The following is a 25479-nucleotide window of genomic DNA, read 5'->3' as shown; positions in this document are numbered from 1 at the left end:
GGTCAGATTCTGAAGAGAGAAACAAGATTCTGGTCTAAGATCACATGAACAGATAATAGATGTAGGATATGATTCAAGAGCAAGAAAAAATACGATATTAAATAGTAAATGCACTAAAAGCACGCCAGAGAAGTAAACATTTCTATCAGTGTTCTAGATCACGTGATGAATGTATGACCTATGTCCTATGTAAAAAGTAAAACCTAATTAAAATTACTGTACGAATGTATTGGAGATTTTTTTGAGTGATGTAGAATCAAATGAAAAACAAACTATGTGCAAACGAAGTTCAGACTTCTATGAATGAATAACATTTAGTATAGAAATCTCCAATCGGTACTTTTTGACTTTAATTATAGATATAAAAATGTAGTTTTAAGCATATTCAATATAATTAAGTATATATGATTCTTGAAAGATAGATGTATTGGATGATAGTCTGTTTACATTTGTGTGCGTGTGTGGTTAGGTGTGTTTGGAGGTGAGAATGTTAAGAATTGTGATGCAGGCACTTGCAGATCTATAAATCTAAAATGTTTGTATGACAGCTATGGCGACGGACTGTTAATGCTCGGTCATTTTATTGTAGTTCCTATCAATCAATACAACTAAACCAGGGTAGGAGCATTTTAATAAAGTACTTTAAATAAACTTGAGCAAGCGTCTTGATTAACTACAATTTTTATTCAGAATATACACAGATTCAACTCGAAAGTAGATGTATGTAGGAACTAGTGAAATGATAATTGAAACAAGATTTAACTCCGGACTAAAGCTCACTCTTTCTGTCTAACGTTTCTCGTTTAACTCCTATTTAACATTCCTATCAGTCCTATTTAGCTATTAATACTATCTATAATCTAGATGACATTTCTCACTATGTAGCTATCAATACTATCTACAATCTAGATGACATTTCGCACTATGTAGCTATCAATACTATCTACAATCTAGATGACATTTCGCACTATGTAGCTATCAATAATATCTACAATTTAGAGGACATTTCTCACTATGTAGCTATCCATACTATCTACAATCTAGATGACATTTCTCACTTAAACTCATGCTGCCCACGGAAACATTTTATTAAAATTTCAGAAAGATCATTAAATTAATATTTGAATTTTATCATATGTTTATTATTCACCTTAAAAAGTCAGTGTTACATCTATGAAACCCAGGGGAAGTAACGCTCGTATTTCGAAATACTAAGTGATCAGTAATATCCCTTTTGCATAAAATAATTAGTATTCAAACGTTTGACAAAATCTATGTAGATTATAAAGTGTGTGTTTAATTAAAATGATGTAACACATTTAATACGAATATATTATTTTAGTACATTATTGAAGTATACATTCCTTTTTTTTAAAGTAATTTTCACTCATGTAGAGTAACAATCTGTTTTTAATTTTCTGCCAACTAATTAAAACATAATAAATAAAAAGACATGTAAAAATAACTTGAAGATTAAACGTGTAGATAATTTGCGATGGAAATTGTGAATCTCTACTTTACCATTGTTGCATTGTTGCATTGAGCACAGAAGACGTTGTGATAGATGACACCGGTCTCTGTATCCAATAAGGCCTTTACAGTTTCCGCATTAATAACATTGTCTGACTCGCAGAGTTCAACGATGGTTCTGTCCACCTGAAACCGGCACGACCTGATCACGCTTGCGCCTGGTAAAATCATAAATGATTTTTTTTTTAAACTAATAGTTACAACATAATTTTCAAGTTTTAATTAGATCAAATAGGAAAGCACGTCTCTGAGGGTGTTTTCAAGCTGCATCCGTCTTATCACATTCTTTTATTTGGTAAGTAGAAAGAGTGAACATTTTGATCAACTCACTCTGTCTGTCTGTCTGTCTGTCTGGTAAAAAGTTTTTACACCTTATTTTTCCCACACCCTTTCTCGGATCAAGTAAAAACTTTGCAGAAATTTTTATTTGCACAGACAAGACATGAATAAATGAAAAAAAAAGTTAGTTAACTAGTAGTAATTAATTATTTTGTTTAATACCGACCTGTGAAATTAATCCTACAGTATTAATAAATAAGCTAAATATGTAGAGTTTCGTCACCCTAGATATGGTGATATGTTATTTCTAATACCAAATTCTCGGATCAAGTTGAAACTTTACATACTTATACCATGTATGTAACATAATATGAATCAATCAGAAAATACAAAAAATAGTCAATTAATAATTGGTAACATTAATTATTTTGTTTGATATCGAATAAGGAAAATACACTTCTACATTATTTAGAGATATAGCTGTAAGTGCGGAGTTCTTTCCCTTAGCTATTTTTTTATCACGTTGTTGTACGATGCAGCCATAGGTTTGTACCTTGTGGTTATCTATCTATGCTAAGTAGTAATGTAATTACCAAATGTTTCGGGTGAAATCGCTTCTATTGGGCAGTAATCAGACGGAGAACATGCGTCTTTGTGCGTATCCGTATCAGTAGTGGGTACAGCTGTATCATTTATAAAGTCAAAATTGCTCCTGAAACGGGCAGATGATACTCTGGTTGTAGCACTGATGTCAGACCTAGATGCCTCAGCTAAAGTGGAAATTGATTCTTTCAGACCATCGGAGGCAGGATACACTGTTGAACTGTCTAACCCGTCAAGAAAGTTAAACATTTGACTTCCCGTACTCTCTGCTTGAAAACCTGCTTCTGAATATGAGTTTTTCGCCGGCCGAGATGTGTCCGAAGTAGTGAATCCATTTGATTTTGTTCTACCTTTCTCATCAGCACTGCTATAGTTCTCCAACTCAGCACTAGAAACTGTTGTAGAATTTCCATTCTCATTGCTTCCAATAGTAACAGAACTCACAAGAAGAATTGAGTAAGAACAAAAAATAAATACACATAGGAAATTCAAACTTTCACTGGAATACATTGATAACTTTCCTCTTTAAAGTTCCTTCATGTATTCTTACTAATAACACCCTAACAACATTAGACAGAAGAGACTCGCTTTTAGTTCATTCCTTTAGACCGAATAATACATTTTACTTTCATATAAACTCTAAACATGCAGTTGTTTTCCATGATCAATGGAACCATTCGGTAGATCAAACTGCATTAAGCTGCAATTAGAGTATCAAACAAACTGGGGGATATTTGAGATCGTCATTAGGTCATGTAGTCATGGGCTTTATCTTTGTTTACCCTAGAAAAAAAAATGGTTCAGCTAACAATTACAACCAAAAATGTAGTAATTGAAACTAAAGTTCATTGGATTTGTCCACTTTATAATGGATTAACTTAGACTTTTTTTGTTTTATAAACATTAGATTTTGTCCAATTTAGCCGATTACCTCCCTTGTGATTATGCGCTTTGGCGAGTATTCTGTAATGAGTTGGACTATGAATGAATGTTTTTTTTTTTTACAAAGCTCTGTCAGTCTATCTGGTAAAAAGTTTGTACACTTTATTTCTCACACACCCAATCTCGGATCAAGCTGAAATTTTGAACAATTATTTCTTTTTCCTGACAACACTAAAATTAAATAATTAACTATAGGTAATTAACTATTTTATTTGGTATCACAAACAAGGTAAAGAATTTATACTTGACTACAATAGTTGTATAAGCTGAATTAGTCCCCTTTATAGGTCGTTGACTGAATCTTACTGAACATAACATAAAAATAGGATCTGACAATCGCGAGCACGCTACTCTGCCTCATCGTGGCGCTCGTGTGGAAACGACCATTAGAGGAAGTGGTTAGGCTAAAAGGGTAGCAACACAAGACTCCCGTGGGGATGCTCACGGGTACACGAGAGGCAACCTCCTGCTGGACAATGGCTCGTGTGATTGTTTAGACACAAGGGTCGTTAACATTCCTAATTACTCATTGGATATGGAGCAAGTATTTTTTTTTTTTAAACAGGGATAATTATAATCATATGCACTGCCTCGGTAGATAGTACATTAAGATTCCATTTGAAATTGTCTAGTAGCGTTGTGCGTCGCACTTGGAACTCTAAGGCCAGCAAAAGCGAACATAAGCTTCCTTCCACCAGCCTGAATTGGGCAGCGAGTTCCTCATTCCCGCAACCCTGTCTGATGTGGGGGGGGGGAGGAGGGTGAGGCTCGGGGTTAAAATTAGGGTTTGATTTTGCTTTCACTTCCAGTGGACACGGACACTCCGGACACGCGGACCACTGGGACCCCCGTCGTTTTCCAATACTATGCCAGGCTAACCGTGCGGGACACCCCATTTAGGTAACGGCCACTTGAGGGAGGCGTCTGGACGTTGACAGATCTCTGCGGGAGCTCTTTTTCATTCCCGCACAGTGCAATAAGAATGCTCTCGCACCCTATTGGGCATTCCCGCGGAAGTCTTATTTCGCTACCCTTTGGGATAAATGTCCCCTCTCACGACCGTTTTCACCCGGGCGCCACGACGAGACAGGGCAGCAAGCCCTGGCATTAAGAGTTCAGAATAAATTCAGTTATGACAAGCTACCAAATGAATTCATTTTAAGTAGAGTTTAAGGGTCAGACTGTTCAATGATCATCTGTCCGGAGGTATCTAAGCAAATAATTTGTTGTATAAGGTCAGCTCTTCTTAAGCCACGTCCATTCCCCATTGCTCGCCGTGTCAAGGCGTCACGAGAAATTTCTTTCTACTCCGACAATGTACCACCACTTACCGTAAGGGAGCCACCACGGCATCGCGCGGCCCCAGTTAAGAACGATGTGGCTGTTTGGCGAGCCTCCATTATATTCCCTCTAGTGAAGGTTATGTGTCTTATCTTATCTTATCTTATATATATATATATAAGTGTGTGTGTGTGTATTATTCCTGTTTGTCGATCAATCTGTCCATTGGACGTTTCAAATAATATTACATCTGCACTGCATGCACTGCCTACTTTCATGATGATTTAATCTATCCAATAAACGTTTCAAATGAGGTGCCGCGGCTTTGCATGCACTGCCTAGCCTCATAATGACTGAATATATAAAGGAAGCTTTAAAAGATTCAAACATAAAAAGAAAACACTTGTAACGAACATTATATGCAATAGTTTTAAAAAAATCTGTTTTAATTAATCAGTCAGCAAAGAGAAAGAACAAACAGAATTAACCAAATAAGAATTGTTGAAAGCTAATGTTTCCATGGTAACTAGACAATTAAAAAGCGTATGCTGTGAAACCAAAAAAAAAAAACAAACCCAAACAAACATTTTAAAAGATTCTTTTTTCCTCTGTTTTTTTAATTGAACACTAAATTTTGTCAATGTTCAGCCCGATAGTAGCAAATTAAATCAGGAAAAAAAAATTAATACAGCCTACTTTGTAAACAATAAAATATTTTCTTAGTCAAGAAACAGTGATGAGTATATGGTACAGAAGACTAGATAGAAAACTTTTAACTGATGTAGAGCTGCTCTTTGGATTTAATTGTCTCATTTATTATAGGAGTTCTGAAGGAAAAAGGACCAATATATAAACTAACCAAATCTTTTTTTGTGCCCTACATATAGTGAAAATAACAATCTTGACATATAGAAAACATACACATTTTTTTTTAAAAGTGCTTGCAGTTTTTTTTTTAAGCTTTTGTAAAGGTAGGTAGGTAAGTTTCCCTTTCAGATCTTGTGATCTATAGGCCAAAGGATTTAAAGGTCAACTGTTTCTGTGGCCTACAGTTAACAAGGATGTCATGTGGCCAGCACAACGATCAACCGCCTTACTTTTCCCCAGCCAATGTCAAGTACCCGTTAAAGCTGGGTGGTCTCAGAAGCACACAAAGATCCCGAAATTAAAATTCCAGTTTTCACCAGGATTCGAACCCGGGACCTCCGGTTCAGAAGCCAAGCGATTTACCGCTCAGCCAGCGTGCCTCCAGCTTTGGTAAAAAAAAGCACTAAAACCTTCTCCCAGGTACCCCCACCTTACCCCCAAAACTGGTCCACGAAAGTGACTTGAACATAGTGCGCTAAACATGCTAATGGCGTCATAATAACAATTTTGTCAGAAATACTTTCGCCTCGCAAAAGTCAATTTAGTACATAGAAAAGTAGAATTGTGGTTCTTAATGGGAGCGCTCAACAAAATGGAAAGGTCGTTTTGATTGTATCTTGAAATACGTTGGTTATATTTGTCGAATAATTAAATAGTTAGCTCCGAGTATCTACCAAACATAGATTTTTAACTTTGGATCTTTGGGTGCCTTTGAGTCCACCCAGCTCTAATGAGTACCTGACAACAGTAGGGGAAAAGCCCTTAGGTCGTTGTGCGGGCCACATGACACCCTACTTAACCGTTGGCCACAGAAACAGATGACCTTTACATCATCCGCCCTATAGATCGCAAGGTCTGAAAAGGGAATTTTTCTTTTTTTTTACTTTACTAGAGAGTAGATAAACTGTTACAACTAGTCAACTCAAAGACATGATTGATTGTATCTTTTATTTTTGTTGATCCTCTTGTTGACCGAGAATCAAATGTATAACGTAATTGACTTCATTCATTCATCAGTGGTGGTGATTAGCTTTCTTAATTTCAAGCTTGATCTTTTCGCCAGAGAGAAGAATAAAGAGTGACCACTTTCTTGTTGCACACAAATGCAAAAAATATGGCCATTCCTTGAAGTCCGTTTAGTAAAATGGCGATGAACCTGTTGAGTAAAAGTCCGCAGTCTTAAAGTTTTATTATTACATTATTGTATTCATACATTTAAAAGGAAATGCTAAATTATAGATTTTTAAATTAATACATATTTTTATTTTCGGTCCATATGTTGGACAAATGGATCTAGAATCGACATAGCTGCCTGGTCGTGCGTTTTATCATCATATCCAGTCAACTTGATGGTCCCGGGTTCATACCCTGCCCACTGCCACCCCTCGTCGTCCTGCGGGAGGTTTGGACTATTAAGTAAATTATCTGAAGGAACATCCAAAACATGTAAAACATTTTACTAACAACAAACAAGTACAAATATTTCTCTATAACTGACACTTAGCAGCTTTAATTAGTTGTTGGCATTGTGTCTTACTTAAAAAACTTAATCTTAATTTGATCTTTCGACCTCTATCATGACAACCTTGTTAATTTAAAAAACAAACGTAACCTTTTGACCTCCAGGTTGAAAAACATAATACGCTTGTTAATCCTTTCAAAATTTTACCTTTACCTTTTGACCTCCAGTTAAAAAAAAAAACTTTTATAAATAAATTACCCAAAAATGGCGTTATCCGAGAGCTCTGCCAGGAGTGCTACAATCCAAAACATGCCTGTCACCGTAGATAACTTGACGTAGATGGTCTTATTGAAGTCTGGTGCTGAGCTGGAAAAGGAAGTGGATTGAAGGCTTCGGAGACTGTACATTTTGTAAACAGTCACAAGAAAGAAGGTGACGTTGATCAATGTAATAACGAACAGCGGAGCAGCTACAGTGATTCCTGGAATAAAAACACATTATTATATATTGGATTATTAGTAAATGTGTTATATTTTGAAATTATCACCATAACAGATGAGGCTAAAGGGAAAACATATTAGTAGTATGAAAATTAGATACTTTATTGGTTGTCCTTCTTATGTTTACATGTGCTTGTAACTCGTCCGTGAGAATGTGTTCACGAAATGTGTGTTGTGTAGTTATTCAGTGTATTAAAGCCATACTAAACGGTAATGGTCTGCGTCTCTGTGATTATACTCATAACAATTTAATGCACTGAATTTATAAAGTGTGGTTTTGATTCTAAACTTGGATATAATGTTTTGACCGGAAAGGTTTGATGTTGAGCCTACAGCACCACAAGGATCAGAAGAGTGGATATATTGGTATCAAACTTTTAAAAAAACAAAACTTTTTGTCTGTTGTTACTGTAAAGAAGCTATTAATAAACTACATTTCGCCATCGGTGTAACAGTTGATAAGTGACAAAATAAAAATGTAGACAATATATAGCCTTGGAACAAATCAGCGAGCTATAATGTTACTTTTATATAAATATAGAAACTTGTGTAGTTCTGTGTCTGTGTTGTTTTACTTACCAATGAAAAACGGAGAGTCTAAATAACATTGAAAATTTCCATATCCTAATTCTCTCCCTTGTGATTTGAAGGTGTTATATGTTATAACTGAACTGACAACTGACAATGGTAAAACTAACGACCCACTCAACCACTTCCAGGTCTCACATGTCATATTTCGTTCATTGTTCATTCTGGGTCCGGCATTGAAAACTCGAAACATGTGAAAGCTACAGAGGAAGTTCCATGAGAAGTTCCAAAGCCACAGGAAATGAGTCAGGACGCCAATGGTTTTACAATGCATGCCGGGAGCAGAACTAGAAAACCCAAAAAAAAATAAGTTGAAATATTTTTTTTAACTTAAATGTTGCAAGATATTTGTAAAATTAATTTGTCTTTAATCAAGATTTTAATTTTCCAAACATTTTTAGTTCGTTTTTAAAAGAAAACTCTTATTCGCTACACTACATTCTACAGTCTGGCACAGTAGTCTCATAGGTTTGGCCCCTCAATCAGGGTTTGAATTCAGAGACTTTATCATTTGTCCATTTTGTTAATTGTTAGTCTTACAATATAGGACAATGTTTGATCCAATTCCAAGAAAGCCTTCAGGACAGAAGACTCAAAAGTAAAGTAGCAACTATACATAAAACACTGAACCATAATCTTCAAATACAAAAACAAAATTTAATAAAATACTCTGAAAGACACAAAGATAAAGGCACATTATTCGTCCCATATGCTAGGACAAATTTGTACAAATACTCCTTCTTCCCTAGTGCTATAAGAGCATGGAATGGGTTGCCTGAGCTAGCCAGGAAAAATCAGTGACTTGGCAGAATTTAAGTCATTGGTTAATATGCATGACTAAATGCATGACGCGTAAGACGTATTCATCTTCTTTTTTGAAGTTTCGTCTGTATTATATAAGATAAGATAAGATGTCAACACTATTAGCGATCTAGTAATTTCAAGGTTGATAATGATTTACGGATTTTCCCTATTCTGGTCTTCATCTTCACCTGTTCCGTAGTCTATTGAACCGTTGGGGCATCACACCTGATCTGATGACTGTCGCCTTTCTCTATTCCTTGTTTTTTTTTCGAATATAGAATCTGTTTTTCAAACACAGGATTATTTATTATTTAATGTGGTGTTCTCGTCGCTTTCTCTGTAGGCTATGCCCTTTCTTTTGTTTCCAAGTACTGTTCCCTGAAGGAAGGTCTTTGCGAGCCCGAAGAACTTGTGACATGGCCATTGATCTTTAGTCAGCATATTTTTTTTACATTGGTAAACCAGGCCGCTGCCGAGCCGGTATTGTTTTATTTATTGTCGTCATTCAATTCTTTGTATCAAGGGCTAGATACTTGCATGATGGCGCCCTTCCCGTCCCATGATTGGCATGTTACATAGGGAGCACTATAAATGGGTAGCACCTTTGATGGTCCGGCATATTCCTAGACGGACAGCAATGACCACATTGCAAACTAGACTGTAGTCTGAACGAATAGTTTTAAGATTATTGTAATGTAAATTGAACACCTTTAAAGGAATAAATATACATGCTTTCTTTAAAAAAAAAAAAAAACTGGACTATTCACTTCTGATCTAATTGACATGTTCTAGCTTGTTTATTTTTGCATTTTTTATAAAAGAAGGAAATCTAGCTTACGTATAGGCACTGAACATCAGAGAGACTTGTGCCAAGAGAAGACTGAAGCTGAGAAACATGTTGTTTACACCAGCCTTTGTTCTCAAGACAGGAAACATGCAGTATGTCAACAAGGTCAGTAGAAGGCATACCATGGAAATAATGAAACAGACCCAGGTTAAAATGTTTTCAACAAAACACTGTGTCTCCTTGCAACGTGGGTCAATACCTGGATCTCTCTCTTTCGATTCATTTAATTTCTTATCTATCAAATCAATACAGACAAGGAGACTTCCATCGTCATCAAAATCCACCATCAGTAAATCTTTATTATCTGTGATGTGTACCTTTGTGACATTAAAGTCTATGGTTATAGACACATTGGGAGGTAAAGTCTGGTCGTCAATGATCACATGGAAGAAAGATTGATCTAAAAGTAAATGCTTACAAATCAATACTTGGTTTAAACGAACTTTATTATCGCAGGATTCAAATGAACTTTTTAAATCTTCATCATTTTTCTGTTTCGTGATAACTCGTGGATACATGTTGTTATTGGCGTTTGAAGCATATAGGCCTTCTTGATCAAGCTGGCTTAAACGCCGTAAAGGTTTTAAAATAAAAAATGGTTGTAGTTTAATATGTTGTACATCTGACAGGTTTAATGCATCCTTTTGTACTATTTCTGATATGAATGCTGATTCTAACTCCATAACATCTATGTAGTACACTGTTAAAGTCATATTTACAATAATCGCTATTGAAGTTTCTCCTGTCTTTGATAAGCTCTCTGCTTTATCAATGTGAATGATATAGTCGCATCTGTCATTAAAACGAAAGTTTAATCTGTGTACCATCTGCAAACGTTAAAAAAATATTACAGTTAAATAATTTTGTTAAACTTAATTGAATGTTATTGTTTCATTTCACTAATTAAAATACTCTGTTGTTGTTTTTTATCTTTTAAACTGTTTAGTGGCAAGAGGCGTTTCAGTTAAAAATATTGTGTATATATTTGTTGGTGTGTGTGTTTGGGGGTGGGCATAGGCGTAGCCAGAATTTTTTTTTTCGGGGAGAGTTTGGGGGGAAGGATTTTTCTCCCCCTCCTCCATATTTCTGGTGTTTAAAACAACGAAAAATGCATTTTCTGAGGAATCTAGAGTGCATTATCCTGCTGTTAAAATTTGTTAGTTCAGAAACTAATTCCGCCATTTAATGCACTTTATTAATGGAGCCCTATTTCTAAGCTCTTGAAATTTGGTGACTGTAGTTTGCTTTTTATATCTAAAAGGTAAAATTTTATATTCAAAACCATCTGTTGGAGGGTTTAAAACTAACAAAAATCTCTGGCTTTTTAAAAAAAAAAAAACTAAAAACACCCTTAACTACGCTCAAAGAATTTGTTGACTGTAGTTCGCTTTAGAATAATTCAAAGAGGGGTTTTAACTTCAAAACTCTCTGTAGGGAGGATTTAAGCTCAAAACCATCTAGAGGGGGTTTTAAACTTAAAGCATTCTGTAGACGGGATTAAACTAAAAATCCATCTTGGCTACGCTCATGGAATTTGGCGACTCTCTTTTGCACTATTTTTTGCAGGTGATGGTTTAACATTAAAATCTCACCTAAAATAAACAAAATCAAAGCAAAAAAAAAAATCAGTCAAAAAATTCGAACCCCTTGCGGTAAGGGGGATTTTATTTCGAAAATAGGGGGGGGGGGGGACAGGGAACAAATAAGTATTATTCATATAAGGCTATCTCCGTAGCGTTCAATAAGCGTTCTGTAAGCTTCTAAAATATATTCGTACATATTTCATACTCCGAATTTTTAGCTCAACCCAAACGTGAATAGCACGTGCTTCACGGACGACTCGTGATCACATAGTTAGAAATAACGTTTGGGCATTTCACCAAAAGGAAGAAGCCATACATTTTCTAACAGATGTATTCTAACAAGTAGATATCATTAGTCGTGAATATACCATTAAGAATCATAGCTCTAATACAGACTCAGAGGTTTCATCCATGTTTCTCTTTTGTTTTCCTCTAAAAAAACATTTCTTTCAGTCATGTACCAGGCTCCCACAATTCCAAGGTCCTAAGCGCCTGCCTATTTTGCCTATGACTAAGGCGGCCATGATACAGTCGTAGCACGAAATATATATATATATATATATCTAGTGGCCTGAGTTTCAATCTTGAACTGAATTTTTAGAAATATTGCAAATAAAAAATAATCTTCGTTTACCGTTTACCGCATAAAACAGTCCGCCGGGCAGCATGTGGCCCGCAGGCCGTAATTTGCCCAACCCTGCCTTAGAGTCTTCCTTTTAATATATACATTTCTATAAACATCGCATTTTAACTTAAAGCTTTATAATAAAAAATATCATTTACCACAAAAAAATCTACAATTTTTATGCCCGTTCCTAAGGTAAACAAACAATACCCAAAACCCTCTAAAAATATTTTAAATCAGTTTGCATAAATAAATTGAAGAAAAAAAAAACAAGGTTACAAAGACAGTTTGTGTGGCAACACAAACTCAAAATAGGCCCTCGAAATGGTCCACCCAGGCAGGTAAAAATGGAGGTTTCAATATTTTCATATAGAAAAGCAGGATAAAATTCTATCAAAGGCAAATGACAGAGAAGAATGGAGAAAGAAGGTTGACAAATCTTGTATTGTGCCCAAACGGTCCAGTAGACCAAGGAATAGGTGAAACTGAAGGTGAAGTTAGATGTGAACCTGGCCTAACTGATATCTTGTAATACTTATCTGATTGATCTAATTGTTTAGCAGAGGGTAGATCTCTTATTCAAAGACTGAAGGGAAAAAAACAACAACAAAAAACTTTAGTTTAGTGTCCCGTAGCTGACATGCAGCACTGCAGATCACGCGATAATATGTAAAATTACTTATTAATCATTGTTTTAAATTATTTTGCACTTATAAGCATACTAAATAGATTTGTTCTCTTTAAAAAAAGTAAACTTTTTTTTTTTGTAAATGTAGTAGTAAGTGTGTTAGAATTAACTTAACTAAGCAATACAAAACAAATAGCGTCTTTTCCCCTTTCGGGGGCCGCTAAAAACGCGGGTTATATGCAGGAATATATTGTAATGGTTGATTTCGATATCTCAAAATACCAGAGACTTTGTAATAATATTACAAGTCAAACCAATGTGACTCCGTATCCGGTCGCTTTAGCTGGCTATTCACAAATAACAATGTCTTATATAAAGTCTTTGGGCATCAAAATATTGTTGTAACCCTATTGGCGACACGATAGGTGTACGATCAGTCCGGATCAGCTGACACATGTGACGCAGGCCAGAAATACAGTTTAGCATGCTATGTGGATGGACAAGGGGCAGTACTGGTATGAACTTTGAACTTAAATATGACCCGTGTTATGGCCATGTGAACGAAGGCCTTCGTGGAACAGAGACAGAGTGTGTAAGGCAGTTCAGTTCAGGACAGTGAGGAGACCGGGACTGTTAGTCGGCCATGAAGTCAGTCCGGATGAAGGGAGTCCTCGAGTGAAGCAGTTGGAATCCAGAATGAGATAGAGAGACAGTAGAGTTTAGTGCGGCAGTACGGTGATGTACAGAGTAACATTTGTTGTAGTTTATTGTGTTGCCAATTGTGTCGTATTGGTTACTTTTATTTACTCATTAAAGCACCATATTATTTGGAAACTCTTGTTGTCAAGCTCTTGTGTTAAATGTGTTCTGTGTTGAGCAGTGTTTACAGATGGCCTGATTAGGAGAGAAAGAGAATTGTAACAAAAGTATTGTTTCTATAGTATGCTATCATTGGCGTAGCCAGGCGGGGGGGGGGGGGGGTTTGGAGGGAGATCGGAATTTAGTGACTGATTTGTTGCTTTGATTTTGTTTATTTTAGGTGAGATTTTAATACTAAACCATCACTTGCCCCAGCACAACCATAGGGGTTTTGAGTTTAAAATCCCCTACCAGGGGGGTTTGAGTTTAAAAACCCCTACCAGGGGGGGGGTTCGAGTTTAAACCCCCCTACTAGAGGGTTCGAGTTTAAAAAACCCTACCAGGGTTTTAAACCCCCTACCTTGGGATTTTGCAGTTAACTCCTCTCTTCTATAAAACAAAACAAAAAAAATGCAAACGAAAATCCCTTAATTCCAAGAGCACAGTTAAGGAAGATTTTAATTTTAAAACTCCCCTCTAAAATTTACGATAAACCCCCTCTTCAATATAAAAAAAAGCTAATTACGCACTCAGTTTGACTCAGTTTTGAGTTTAAACCCCACTTCAGCGGGGTTTGAAGGTAAAAAATAACTCTTTAATAATAAAAACAAAGCAAATTATACACTCAAAATGTTATAAGTGTAGTCAAAAGGGGTTTTGAGTTTAAACTCCCCTCCAGTGGAGTTTGAAGCTAAAAAGTACCTCTTCAATATACATAAAAGCTAATTACTCACTCTAAAATCTATGAGCGTAGCCAAAGGGGTTTTGAGTTTTAACCCCCCTCCAGGGGGGATTGAGGCTAAAAAGTACATCTTCAGTGTAAGAAAAAAAGCAAATTACGCACTCAAAATGCTATGAGCGTTGCCAACAGGGGTTTTGAGTTTAAACCCCCATTCAGAGGGGTTTGATGCTAAAAATACCTCTTCAATATAAATAAAAAAAAGTACACTTAAATTATCCAATCGGGGGTTTTGAGCTTAAATCCCTCTTCTACAGATGGCTTTTTTTTTTTAAATCCACCCCCTCAAAACCCCCTTCGAAAAATAAATCCTGGCTACGCCCATGTATGCTATTATATTTAATTAATTTTGTTTTTAAAAAGTTCTTTGAATTTATTTCACTTCTTGAAAACATGACTATATTTAGAATTGATGTTACCTGTATGAGATCGTTCGTCAGGGTAGACAAGCCACTTTCATTTTGTAATTGAAAACCAAGTTCCGACGTATATTGGACGCACCAAGGAGCGTCATAATACTCACAATTATTGTCTTTTAAAAACTTTCTTTCCGCGCATTGGATCTCAAAGTACCTTCCCTGTCAGAGGAAAAATATAATAATTATTTTTTTTTTAGCGACGCCTGAAAGGTGATATCAGTCCGTCAGTTCATCAGTCACGTTTACATCTCAAAAACTAGAAAAGATATTTTAAAATGCGTAGCAAAGCTATCTTCTTATCTTATAAATTACAGAATTTAAAATAGAAGATAATTACGTTCAATGCGTGTGCCTGTGTTAATATAGTCATGAATGTTAATCAGTGACTTAAACTTTTCTAAGTTGTTGCTTTTCCTGCCTGATTCAGGCAGTCCATTCCATGTTCTAAAGGCGCTGACGAAATAAGAGCACTTATAAGTATTTGTCCTAGCATGTATATCAAGGAATAAGCCTTATGTTTTTGAAATTATGAGTATTTTGTTTGAGTCTTTTAGCCGAGTGGTTCTCAAACTGGTGCGTGGACCTTCAGGAGTCCGCGAGAAGACCGTCGGGGGTCCAAATAAAAATAAAAATTGTATACAATTAAAATAAATTCTTCGCAAAAAGTTGGATTTATCTGATCGGATAACTGGAATAATAATAATAAACTGGCCGCTCGCTACTGTTTAATATGTCTATTACGAACTATATTATGACCATTGTTGACGCAGCTTGACAAAATAAGAGTCCTGGGATAGAATTATATTTTGCGCTTGAATATCAAAATTTATTCATTTTATAAACCAAGCAGTTTCTCTGCTTCATTACGTCATTCCAAAAAGTAGGTCAAGCCTCATTTTAAAGTTTACATCCGACGACCCTGAGACTCCACGAGACACCGACATCAGTCTGGTTGTTCATCGTGCCCATTTTAGGATTAATTTTAGGTCACACAAGGGCAGGTAACACGTTCATCTAACTTAGTTCTGGTCAACCTTTTGTTTCCGTACGATAATTTCTTTCAATTCTAATTTCGATACGCTACTTGAAATTGTACAAGTTTCAGAACTTTCTAGTATGTTCATTTGTACACATTTGGATTCTTATACACATTAACGTATGGTAGAGCAGTGGATTAAAAAACAAAATAACTTTACTTATTTAGTTTGTTTTTGTTAACATTTTTAGTTTCTATTTATAATTTTAATGTATCACACGGTAAACCCGTAATAATAAGAGTTAATTTTATGACCTCCTTTTGTCTTTTATTATTTTTATGGAGGAAAATGCTTGCTCGCATCAGTAGCTGGCAGGCATAAATGTGTGCTGTAAAATGTTAACAAAGTAACATAGCATTGATCGCCGAAATTAATCATTTATATCTATATGGTATTAAGGAAAGCTCATCAGATTTCAGCACTAGATTGTTTTCAGATTAATAAGTTCCACGTGTAAGTAATCTTCAGAATATTTTGATTAGTAATTGAAAATTAGATTTATAAATGCACGTGTGCAATCTTCCTCATCAGCAAAATCATTCAAATGACTCTTCAATGCATTTTGTAGAATTGACTTGATCTTCAATGCTTTGTTCTTTTAAATTTGGGAATCGACTCAAATCTTTTTTTTTCTTAAATGAAAAATAAACTGTTTTAACTCCATTTTGAATCAGTGATTTCATTTTCAAAGCTAGAAATCAACGTGTCCTAGCTGTTTTCATAGGGCATCACATCTTTCTCGTCTAGAAAATGCTGTAGGATATTTTACAGTTTCCAAAATCTTCTGAGACATTTTCCTCTAGAAAGTTAACGTACCTCGCAATAAAAAAGATCTAAAAAAAATCACAATTTTCTTTGAATTCTCTTAATTTTATCCTGTTTTCTAAATTTTAAAAAAATATTTCACAACTGGTATTTATAACATGCTGAAATTCAAAAGTGTTCCACACACAGCGCCTTGGTGTGTAAAGCTTTTACATCTCAGAAGAGGGCAATCTAAAAGTCTTTTCAGCGAGATTGGGGTTTCAATATCTCTAGTCGTCATTGGCGACTTGATGACTTCTTAGACACGACTTTGCTTCCACAAATATATCTGAACATTTGGTGTTTCCTTAGAGCATCGGTTCTCAACCTTTTTAGTTCTGCGATCCCTTTTTACATTGCGGCGACCCCCAGCCGGAAAATCATGTTTTCTGTATTATAAAATCGTAACCGTAATGTAAAATATCCTGATAGAATTACCAAAGCTGTATGGTTAATCACCAAACTATAAATATTCCTGTTTATAAATAATTAAAAATAACTGAGATTGTAATTTTATGACTTGCATTCGTTTATCTTTATATCGTGGTTAACATATTCCTTTGTTATTCGTGTGTGGTACATTGAAACGGAGCGTTTCGTCACACCATTTGATGGCTAGTAATTTAAACGGTTACAGATAAATACTAATGCAGCTACAATTATAAAGTTGATAAATATTATGATTCAGCTAATTGCATCATCTACTCTCGAAGGACAATTAAAAAAAGACAATGTACAATGTCGAGTTTTTTTTTAGACATAAATCTTTTTTCCGATAGTATTAAGCAACCAATGGAAAATTGTGATTCGACCCCCAAAGGTCGAGAACCCCTGCCTTAGAGTGACTTAAGACCAATACATTCTTTAAAAATGTTTTTTTTTCTTATGACGAAAAGCTTAAATAGGTAACATGAATTATGTACAATGCTAACGATAATGTGATGATAACAATTACAATAAATGACATGATTTTGTTTTGGTCTGATTTGTCTTACGTACATGCAGGTCAATATGTGTGTCGTAATAGCCTAGTAAATTAAATTCCCGTTGAACTTTTGGTTTCTAGAAATTGGTTAATATCATTTTTTCGAACGCGAATGCTTCATCTTTGATGAAATGCGCCAGTTGTAATTGTGTAATGCGCCACTTTTAGCGCTTAAACCATAGGTTGTTCACCCTTGATCAAACCGTTAGATTATGGATAAGGATTTAAAGCGTAAGCAGACATCTGAAGAATAGCAAGATTGTATTGGAAATAATGAGAATGAACTGAGACACGATGCCGTAATAGAGGCTGCACCACGAATACAAAATCTCGTAAATATGTTTCTGAATATTTCTACAATACACAGGCAACAGCCGAAATGTGTCATATGTTTCAGTGTGTTATCGAACGAAAGTTATTAAAACTGCTAAACTCAAAAGCGTCATTTTATAACAAATCATAATGAACTAAAATACAAACCTGCAAAGTTGTTTTGAGAAGGACAATATACTTAAGCACATCAGTATATTATTACATTACAAATAGTGCAGAAAAAAAAAGGACAAACGCTTAGGGAGAGTTTGATTATTCCAGCGGCTTTAGAGACATGCGATTAGCACTGACGAATCTGGCTTTGACGGGGTCCGCTAACATTGTAAGGCTTGTAGCGACAGTCATGTCAGTTAATGTTCTCTTTTCTTTAATATATTAAATATGTATTTGCTTTATATCTGAATTTTCTAACTCACTATAAAGCTTATGTCAGCTCACTCTGTCTGGAACACATCCTTATATTTGAATTGTCTAGCTCACTATAAAGCTTACGTCAGCTCACTCTGTCTGGAACACATCCTTATATTTGAATTGTCTAGCTCACTATAAAGCTTACGTCAGCTCACTCTGTCTGGAACACATCCTTATATTTGAATTGTCTAGCTCACTATAAAGCTTACGTCAGCTCACTCTGTCTGGAACACATCCTTATATTTGAATTGTCTAGCTCACTATAAAGTTTACGTCAGCTCACTCTGTCTGGAACACATCCTTATATTTGAATTGTCTAGCTCACTATAAAGCTTACGTCAGCTCACCTTGTCTGGAACACACCCTTATATCTGACTCTTCATTCTTTCGGATGACGCTTATTGTACCCTAGAATAGGTTCTTCCTGGAGTTAATGGAAAAATTGTAGACTCCACGCCCTTGCCAGCTACTATTTCCGATATTGAAAGCCAAAAAGGGCATATTTTGAATATCTACAGTGCATTATCCTGCTATTAAAAAGTTTTATTTCTAAAAAATTATTTGCTATTCTTACTGACTTCCGCGCCGTTCGGCTCATTGGGCGGCAAGCTGCTTCCATAAAAATCTGTCACTGGCAATGTCTGAAGCCTGTTCCCACCTGCTCTGAGGACCTCTATGAAAGTATGGTGTGAAGTTGTACTAGGATTTTCCTGTTTGCGATTTCCTCGTAATGACCTCAGTGTCATTGCAACTTTTATTATGCCAACCCCCCCCCCCTCTGGCTACGCCCATGATTTATATAGATATAACATGTATTTTAACATATGCATATACATATTACTTGTGTTAATATATACGATTTCTTTATCTTAAATGCGCATTCCTCGTTCCATATGCTAGGGCGAATGTATGTGCTATTAGAGCATGGAATGGGTTGCCTGACTCAGTCAGTAAAATCAATGACTAGGCAGAATTTAAGTCATTGATAAGCATGCATGACTAGATAGAACTAGCAACACGCGTAGTACGTACTTATCTTCGTTCTTGAAGTAAAGTGGGAAGCCTGGTCGAGAGGCTAAGTGCGCTTGAACTTGGCTTGTCTTGGCTACCTAGAAGGGGGCTCGAGGTTCGACACCCGACTCGGGCAGAGTTGCGTTTACTGAGAGCCTAAAGGCAGCACGGAAAACCAACTTCTAGATACCCCTCCCACCCCCCCCAATGGTCCACAAATGAGATTGGACCAAAGCGCTCTGAGCAAGCTATAAGCATGAAAGTAGCGCTATATAAAAGCTATACTAGTTATATTAATAACGTCTGTATTTCATAAGCTGAGACAAGAACATCTCTGATGTACTTACGTCTGGTGCAAGCCAATCAGTTATTTCCTTTTCAATCTGGTTCGTATTGAAATTCAACAACATCGAAAAGAAGAATAGAGGAAGATCCAAATAGTTTGCTGTAACCGAGCATGCTGTGCACGTGTTATCCAAGATAGGATAACCACTCTATAAAAAAAATATGTCTGGTATATAGGCAAAAACATGCACAATGGATGCCAATATTATGCCTCCCCAAAACATGTCAATTAATTAAGAAAAATATAAAGGCATTTTTAATTCAAAGAATGATAAGAATATTTTCTTCCTAAAAAAATTAAATGTGCATTATAATGATGCAGAACAGAAGTAAATTATCTTTTATTTTAGCACCATGTAGCGAGGGACGTTCGTCTGTGCGTCGGGCATGTGTTAAAAGTTATTATTTTTAAACAAAAATGTTGATCTGCTACTTACGCTAATTATTTGATTTGAGAGAGTAAGATAGCATAAGAACAGAATAAAGAAAAGTATGAATAGCTCTTTTTTTTTTACTAATTTGTTCATAAAAGTTAGCTTTCTCCTCCGGGACTGTTTTAAGAAAGTAAAATAAAAGAAAAAACAAATACGGACATTATTAAAACACAATTTGGAATTTTTTCATCGCATATTTATTTTTAGAGTACGTATGGAATTCAAATTTTGACTGAACTAGTCAATCTAGTCTAATTTTTTGATCGCAAAACATGTTTTGTAATAATTTTAATACGAAACTTTCTACATTTTTAGCAATAAAGAAGGGTTTCTGTCCAGGACTTTTGCTAGAGAGCAAGCCCTCATTCAAATGATGTGTAGTGATTATGATAATGACTTGCAATGACTTACTTGTCAATTTCCTTCTTCACCCTATTCACGCTGTATACTAATGTGAATATTTGAAAAGCTAGGCAGTGAATGAATAACGAACTGCTCGAGCAACATCTGCATTGTCATTTTTTTTTTTTTTTACAAACAAGCAAATCATCCGTGCCTAGGTCACTGGCGGATTCAGGGGGGGGGGGGCGGTTGAGGCGATCGCCCCCCCCCCCAATCGGCCGACCCCCCCACATCTATATGATTAAAACTTGTTATTGATATTTTAACCGATATTTATATTGTGTCGTTTCCCTGTCGGCCGAATGGGGGGGGGGGTGTATACCTCTACTGACCTTGCAACCGAAACCCTTTTATGGAGAAATCATAGTTTGTGAACAAAATTAGTTGAATTGATATATAAATTTTATATTATGTCGCTCCCCTTCTGGTATCTTGGCTGATTCGGTGGGGTAAGGGGGGGGCGGTCCTACATTTTATGGAGAAATCATAGTTTGTGAACAAAATTAGTTGAATTGATATAGAATTGAAACGAAAATTTTTAGTATAAGAGTCACGATTGAGATGATTTTTAAACCCAAATAATGTTTTCCTAGTCGCCTTTTTCCAACCTAACATCCTGAACAAATACTTCGCATCAGCATTCTCAGCCCCAGGAGACAAAGACATATTACTGAATTTGAACAAAGTAGACAACATAGAAGATATAGTAGTACAAGAAAATGGAATCCAAAAACTATTAGCCAACACCAAACCAATTAAAGCGTCTGGACCTGATGGTATTCCAGTTTGATTACTCAAAGAACTAAGCAATGAGCTAGCACCAGTGTTCAAAATACTTTTTTAGGCATCTCTTAACCAGGGCAGAGTACCAAAGGACTGGAAAGAATCTAATGTCACCCCCCCCCCCCTATTTAAAAATGAGAAAAATCTGACCCAGGAAACTTTAGAGCTGTATCAATTACCAACCTCACATGTAAAATCCTAGAACACATAATATGTAGCAACACCATAAACCACTTAGACAAACATAATGTCCTTAATTCATACCAACATGGCTTTAGGGAGATATAGATCATGTGAAACACAACCAATAGGACTAATTGATAATTTTTCAAATGGTTTAGATAAAAGTAAGCAAATAGATGCTATCTTACTAGATTTTTCCAAGGCTTTTGACCAAGTTCACCACCATAGTTTGTTTAGGAGGTATCCCTGAAAATCTTATTTTTGTTATTTCTAAAGCTAGGCCTTTGAAATTTGTTATGGTAACATATAATGATGTTCTAAAATAAATAATGCTAAAAAAAAAGTTTTTTTTGAATGATGGTTGCCATGGTAACGGCGGCCATATTGTTTATTGTATACAAATTAAAACTCTAAATTTTGTAAAAACTATTGATCAGAAATACATGAAATTGAATTAAAAGATAAGAAAAAAAGGATCCTCTAAATTGGTACAACGTCAGAATTAAAGATTTAAGTATGTTAAATTTTTACACATTTTTGAATTTTTATTATTTTTTAGACCTAAAAAAACAGGATAAATATTAATTAAAAATACTTTTTAAAAAAGTAAATAAAATATTGAAAAAAAATCATTGTACGAGTAAAGTTAATGATGTCCTTAAGAAGTGTTTCAAATTTCATCAAAATGTATATATATATATATATATATATATATATATATATATATATATATATATATATATATGCTTAACGCACGTTTATTAATAGGGTTAGGGTTTGGAAAAAAATCGCCCCCCCCACTCCAAAGCTCTGGATCCGCCCATTGTCTAGCTTGAGTTGTGTTGGTTTTATTAGAGGCAGCCTTCGAAAGAGCATGAACTGTTCAGATAATACACATTTTTTTCCAAGAGATTTCAGAGATTTCCAGGTTTAAAACTTCGTACTGTAGTAGCTTTTTCAAGATTTTTGACAAAGAGAAACATGTCTTTTTAAATCAACAACTTTTTCACAACTAATTGAAACCAGCAATTATGATCATTCTCCATTGCTTATGAAATAATTATGATATAATTAAGTAAAGTATTTGATGTGGAGCATAAGGCTCATTATTTTAGAATCCAAAAATTCTATCATTAGACAAAAAAATATGTATTTGAACACTGGTAACATAAACTTTTCAACATTATAGGACCAAATATAAACCAATATAAAATGTTATATCGGATACTAAAAAAATAACCTTTGTAATACTTACCATAGCGATGGCACAGAATATATTTTCATAAAATATATTATCTTTATCTGTACATCTTCCTTTATCCATATTCTCTAGAACAAATAGATCGTCCTGAAACTGAAGACATGCCTTTACTATATCAAGGTCAAGGGCCACGTAATTGATAGCTTCGTTAATGAATGGTGCGTTTCTAGAACCAATGAAAAAAATAGGGTATTATTGAAATAATATACATTTCACTTGTACTAACTTACAGCTGATATAAAAATACGATTTTTTTAAACAGTTTATTACTTGTATTCAAGCCACAACTTTATAGAGGGCGGGTGGGTGGTCGGAGGGTGGGTGGATGCTGATCTTAAGAAACGGCTCTAACAATTTTCCTAGAAATGTAACAGTTGATGTATATCGCTGAGAAAAGAATTACAAGCTCGTTGGCCACATGGGGAAAACTCTAATACACCACAAGACCAAAACCATTTACTAAGACTAAGACTAAGACTGCTTTATTGATCCTTACGGAAATTAGCTGTTATTACGAGTACTCTTTTTCTCATGTAAAGACAACACAACAAAAACATACACATAAATACATCAGACACAACATAGAAAGTTCATTCAGTGACTACACACAGGCATCTTGGTCCTATTCATGTTTCCTGATCAACGAGTGGCAGTGATATAGTCTGACCGAGTAAGATACGAAGGAGTTTTTGTATCGCTCTGTTCTTGTTTTGATCGACAGAAGTCGCCCACATCGCGACGACCTGACATAGTTCTGATGGAGAGGGTGGCCGTTGTCCCTCAAAGATTTTTAGAGACAAACTTAAACAAAATTTAAAGCTTAGAATAAAATGGGGGAGGGAATTAGGAATAGTGGTCAATGCACACACTGATACAATTACGCAATTGCACAATAAAAACATAACTCCGAAAGCACGGGAGGTGGCCTACAGACTGATTTATGAAATGACCCCAATAAAGAAGAAGGGTAAGGACAGGGCAGGCCAGAAACACACATGTAAACTATGTGGGATAGAAACTAATAAACCAGAAACACATTTGTTTGGGGAGTGTCCAAATTTCACCATTGCGTTGAGAAACTCTGTCAAAAATTATCCAATGCAAACAGTCATGCCAAAGTCAACATAGGTCTAGCAATATTTTAAAAATAAAATACTCAAAGCAAAAAGGAAAAAAACTTATGGATAGGAATTTGATTTTCTTAGCAGAGTATAGGACACTTGTATGGGCATGTATTAAAAGCTACTTATGACAACAAAATCCTAAATACAATTCAAGTAGATCATATATAGAGAAGGATTATACAATGTAGGATAGAAACATTGTAAATAAGATATTGAAAATAAAGTAAAATGTACATTAAAGTAAATGAAAAGTTCCATGTATAAACAATGAACTCCAATGGTATTCCCACATTAAGACTAAGAAAAAGACCCAAAAAACTGCTTAGGTGAAACTTAGACAACACCAGTGCTTCGTCCCAAGGGAGATTACAAGAATATATAAATCACCGAAAGAGTTTGATCCATCAATTGTCTCATAAACAATGAACTCCAATGCTATTCTCAACATTTAAAACTCAGAAAAAAGACCCAAAAACTACTTAGGGAGATCCTCATTCTTGTCTTCCTTGAGTAGTTTGAATTGAGTGCAGTTCTTTCTGCTCTGTACTACCAATGTTTGGTAACAATCATTCCAGTATTAGGCCAACATTTTATTGATACTATAATTATATGTGCAATAATCAATACTCTTACACCTTGTTCCTAGCTTCATGTTGTTACACAAATCCTTATATTTATATTTAACGCAACCAAGGTGTTGCCAATATAATCCACAGTCGTCAAATTAATCATTTTCAGATGAAATTTTAAAATTAAAAAAAAATAAAACAAAAGAAAGTTAAAAAAAAAATATACAAAAATGAAATGATTTTCATGCTCTTCATACACATACTTATATGAGTTCTGTACTAATTTAGAAACCATATTGTTTCATTATAGGTACATTTTTGTAACTTTAACAGACCGCAGAGATTTCCTGATGATATATGATGGAGGTCCTTTGTCTTGGCTTCGCAAGGGAAAAAAGTGTTGCAAAAAGTAATGAATTTTAAGTTTTAACAACTCATAAGCCCTTAAATTTTTTTTTTAAATATTTGATTTGAGAAAAAATTTTCAAGATTTATGTAAATTGACTTTGTCATAATTTTCTGGACCTTTGCTGTCATAATTTTCTGGACCTTTGCTGTCATAATTTTCTGGACCTTTGCTGTCATAATTTTCTGGACTGTTGCTGCAGTCTATTCCATGATCGTGATGGAAATCCTGAAATGTGTTTTTGAAACTATTTCCTTCATGAAATTTGTTTTTTTTTTATAAAATATTCTTTTGTATTATTATTAATATAAAATAATATGTTATGTATTTTCTTTTAAATAAAATTAAAAACAAAACAACATTACAAAGAGAGTTTGTGTTATCACAGAAACTCAGAGGCGGCCCCCCTCGGAGTCAGCCCTCGTCGGAATCGGATCCCTATTCGCAAGGAATAGTCAAGACGTGATTTAATTTTGTAAGTCAAAGTAATAATGTTTCAAAGATTAATTTGCCGTTAACATTATTTAAAAAAAATGTTTTACATGTTTCGGATGTTCTTCTAAGTTGAAAATAATTAACTTCTCGCCTGACGACGGAGGATGGCAGCGAGCAGTGTCTGAACCCTGCCTGTTCGTGATGTTTGTGTGCTGGATTGTCGTTTGGATTTATCGATGGTCCTTGGTTCAAACCCTGCCCGTTCCCATCCCTCGTCGTCCTGCGGGAGGTTTGGACTAGGAAGTATACTATCTTCAATTCTAAAGGAACATCCGAAACATGTAAAACAAATAAACAACCCGGAACCGTCGAGAAAATCAGTTCAGAACGCTAACCGCACG

The 25479-nt window shown here is 35.2% G+C and overlaps 1 protein-coding gene across 1 annotated transcript; it reads right to left on the bottom strand.

Moving 5' to 3' along the window:
* Positions 1 to 6418: 6418 nt before the first annotated feature.
* Positions 6419 to 19594, bottom strand: LOC106074812 (uncharacterized). Its single transcript, XM_056018896.1, has 6 exons — positions 19484 to 19594; positions 14556 to 14714; positions 9695 to 10530; positions 8044 to 8339; positions 7223 to 7445; positions 6419 to 6658 (listed from the first exon to the last, which is right to left on the bottom strand). The coding sequence occupies exons 1-6, from the start codon at positions 19544 to 19546 to the stop codon at positions 6544 to 6546; spliced, it is 1692 nt and encodes a 563-aa protein (XP_055874871.1). The 5' UTR covers positions 19547 to 19594; the 3' UTR covers positions 6419 to 6543.
* Positions 19595 to 25479: the final 5885 nt, after the last annotated feature.

Source organism: Biomphalaria glabrata, chromosome 2, assembly GCF_947242115.1.
Source record: "Biomphalaria glabrata chromosome 2, xgBioGlab47.1, whole genome shotgun sequence".
NCBI lineage: Eukaryota > Metazoa > Mollusca > Gastropoda > Planorbidae > Biomphalaria > Biomphalaria glabrata.
This window is presented reverse-complemented; position numbering and strand designations above follow the sequence as displayed.

Coding starts and splice junctions, on each gene's coding strand:
- LOC106074812 (XM_056018896.1), bottom strand. CDS start 19,546: ATGTTGTTGAATTTCAATACGAACCAGATTGAAAAGGAAATAACTGAT. Junction 10,531..14,555: donor TGACGAACGATCTCATACAG/GTAACATCAATT, acceptor TAACGTTTGCAG/ATGGTACACAGATTAAACTT. Junction 8,340..9,694: donor CTGATGTTCAGTGCCTATAC/GTAAGCTAGATT, acceptor TGGGTTTTCTAG/TTCTGCTCCCGGCATGCATT.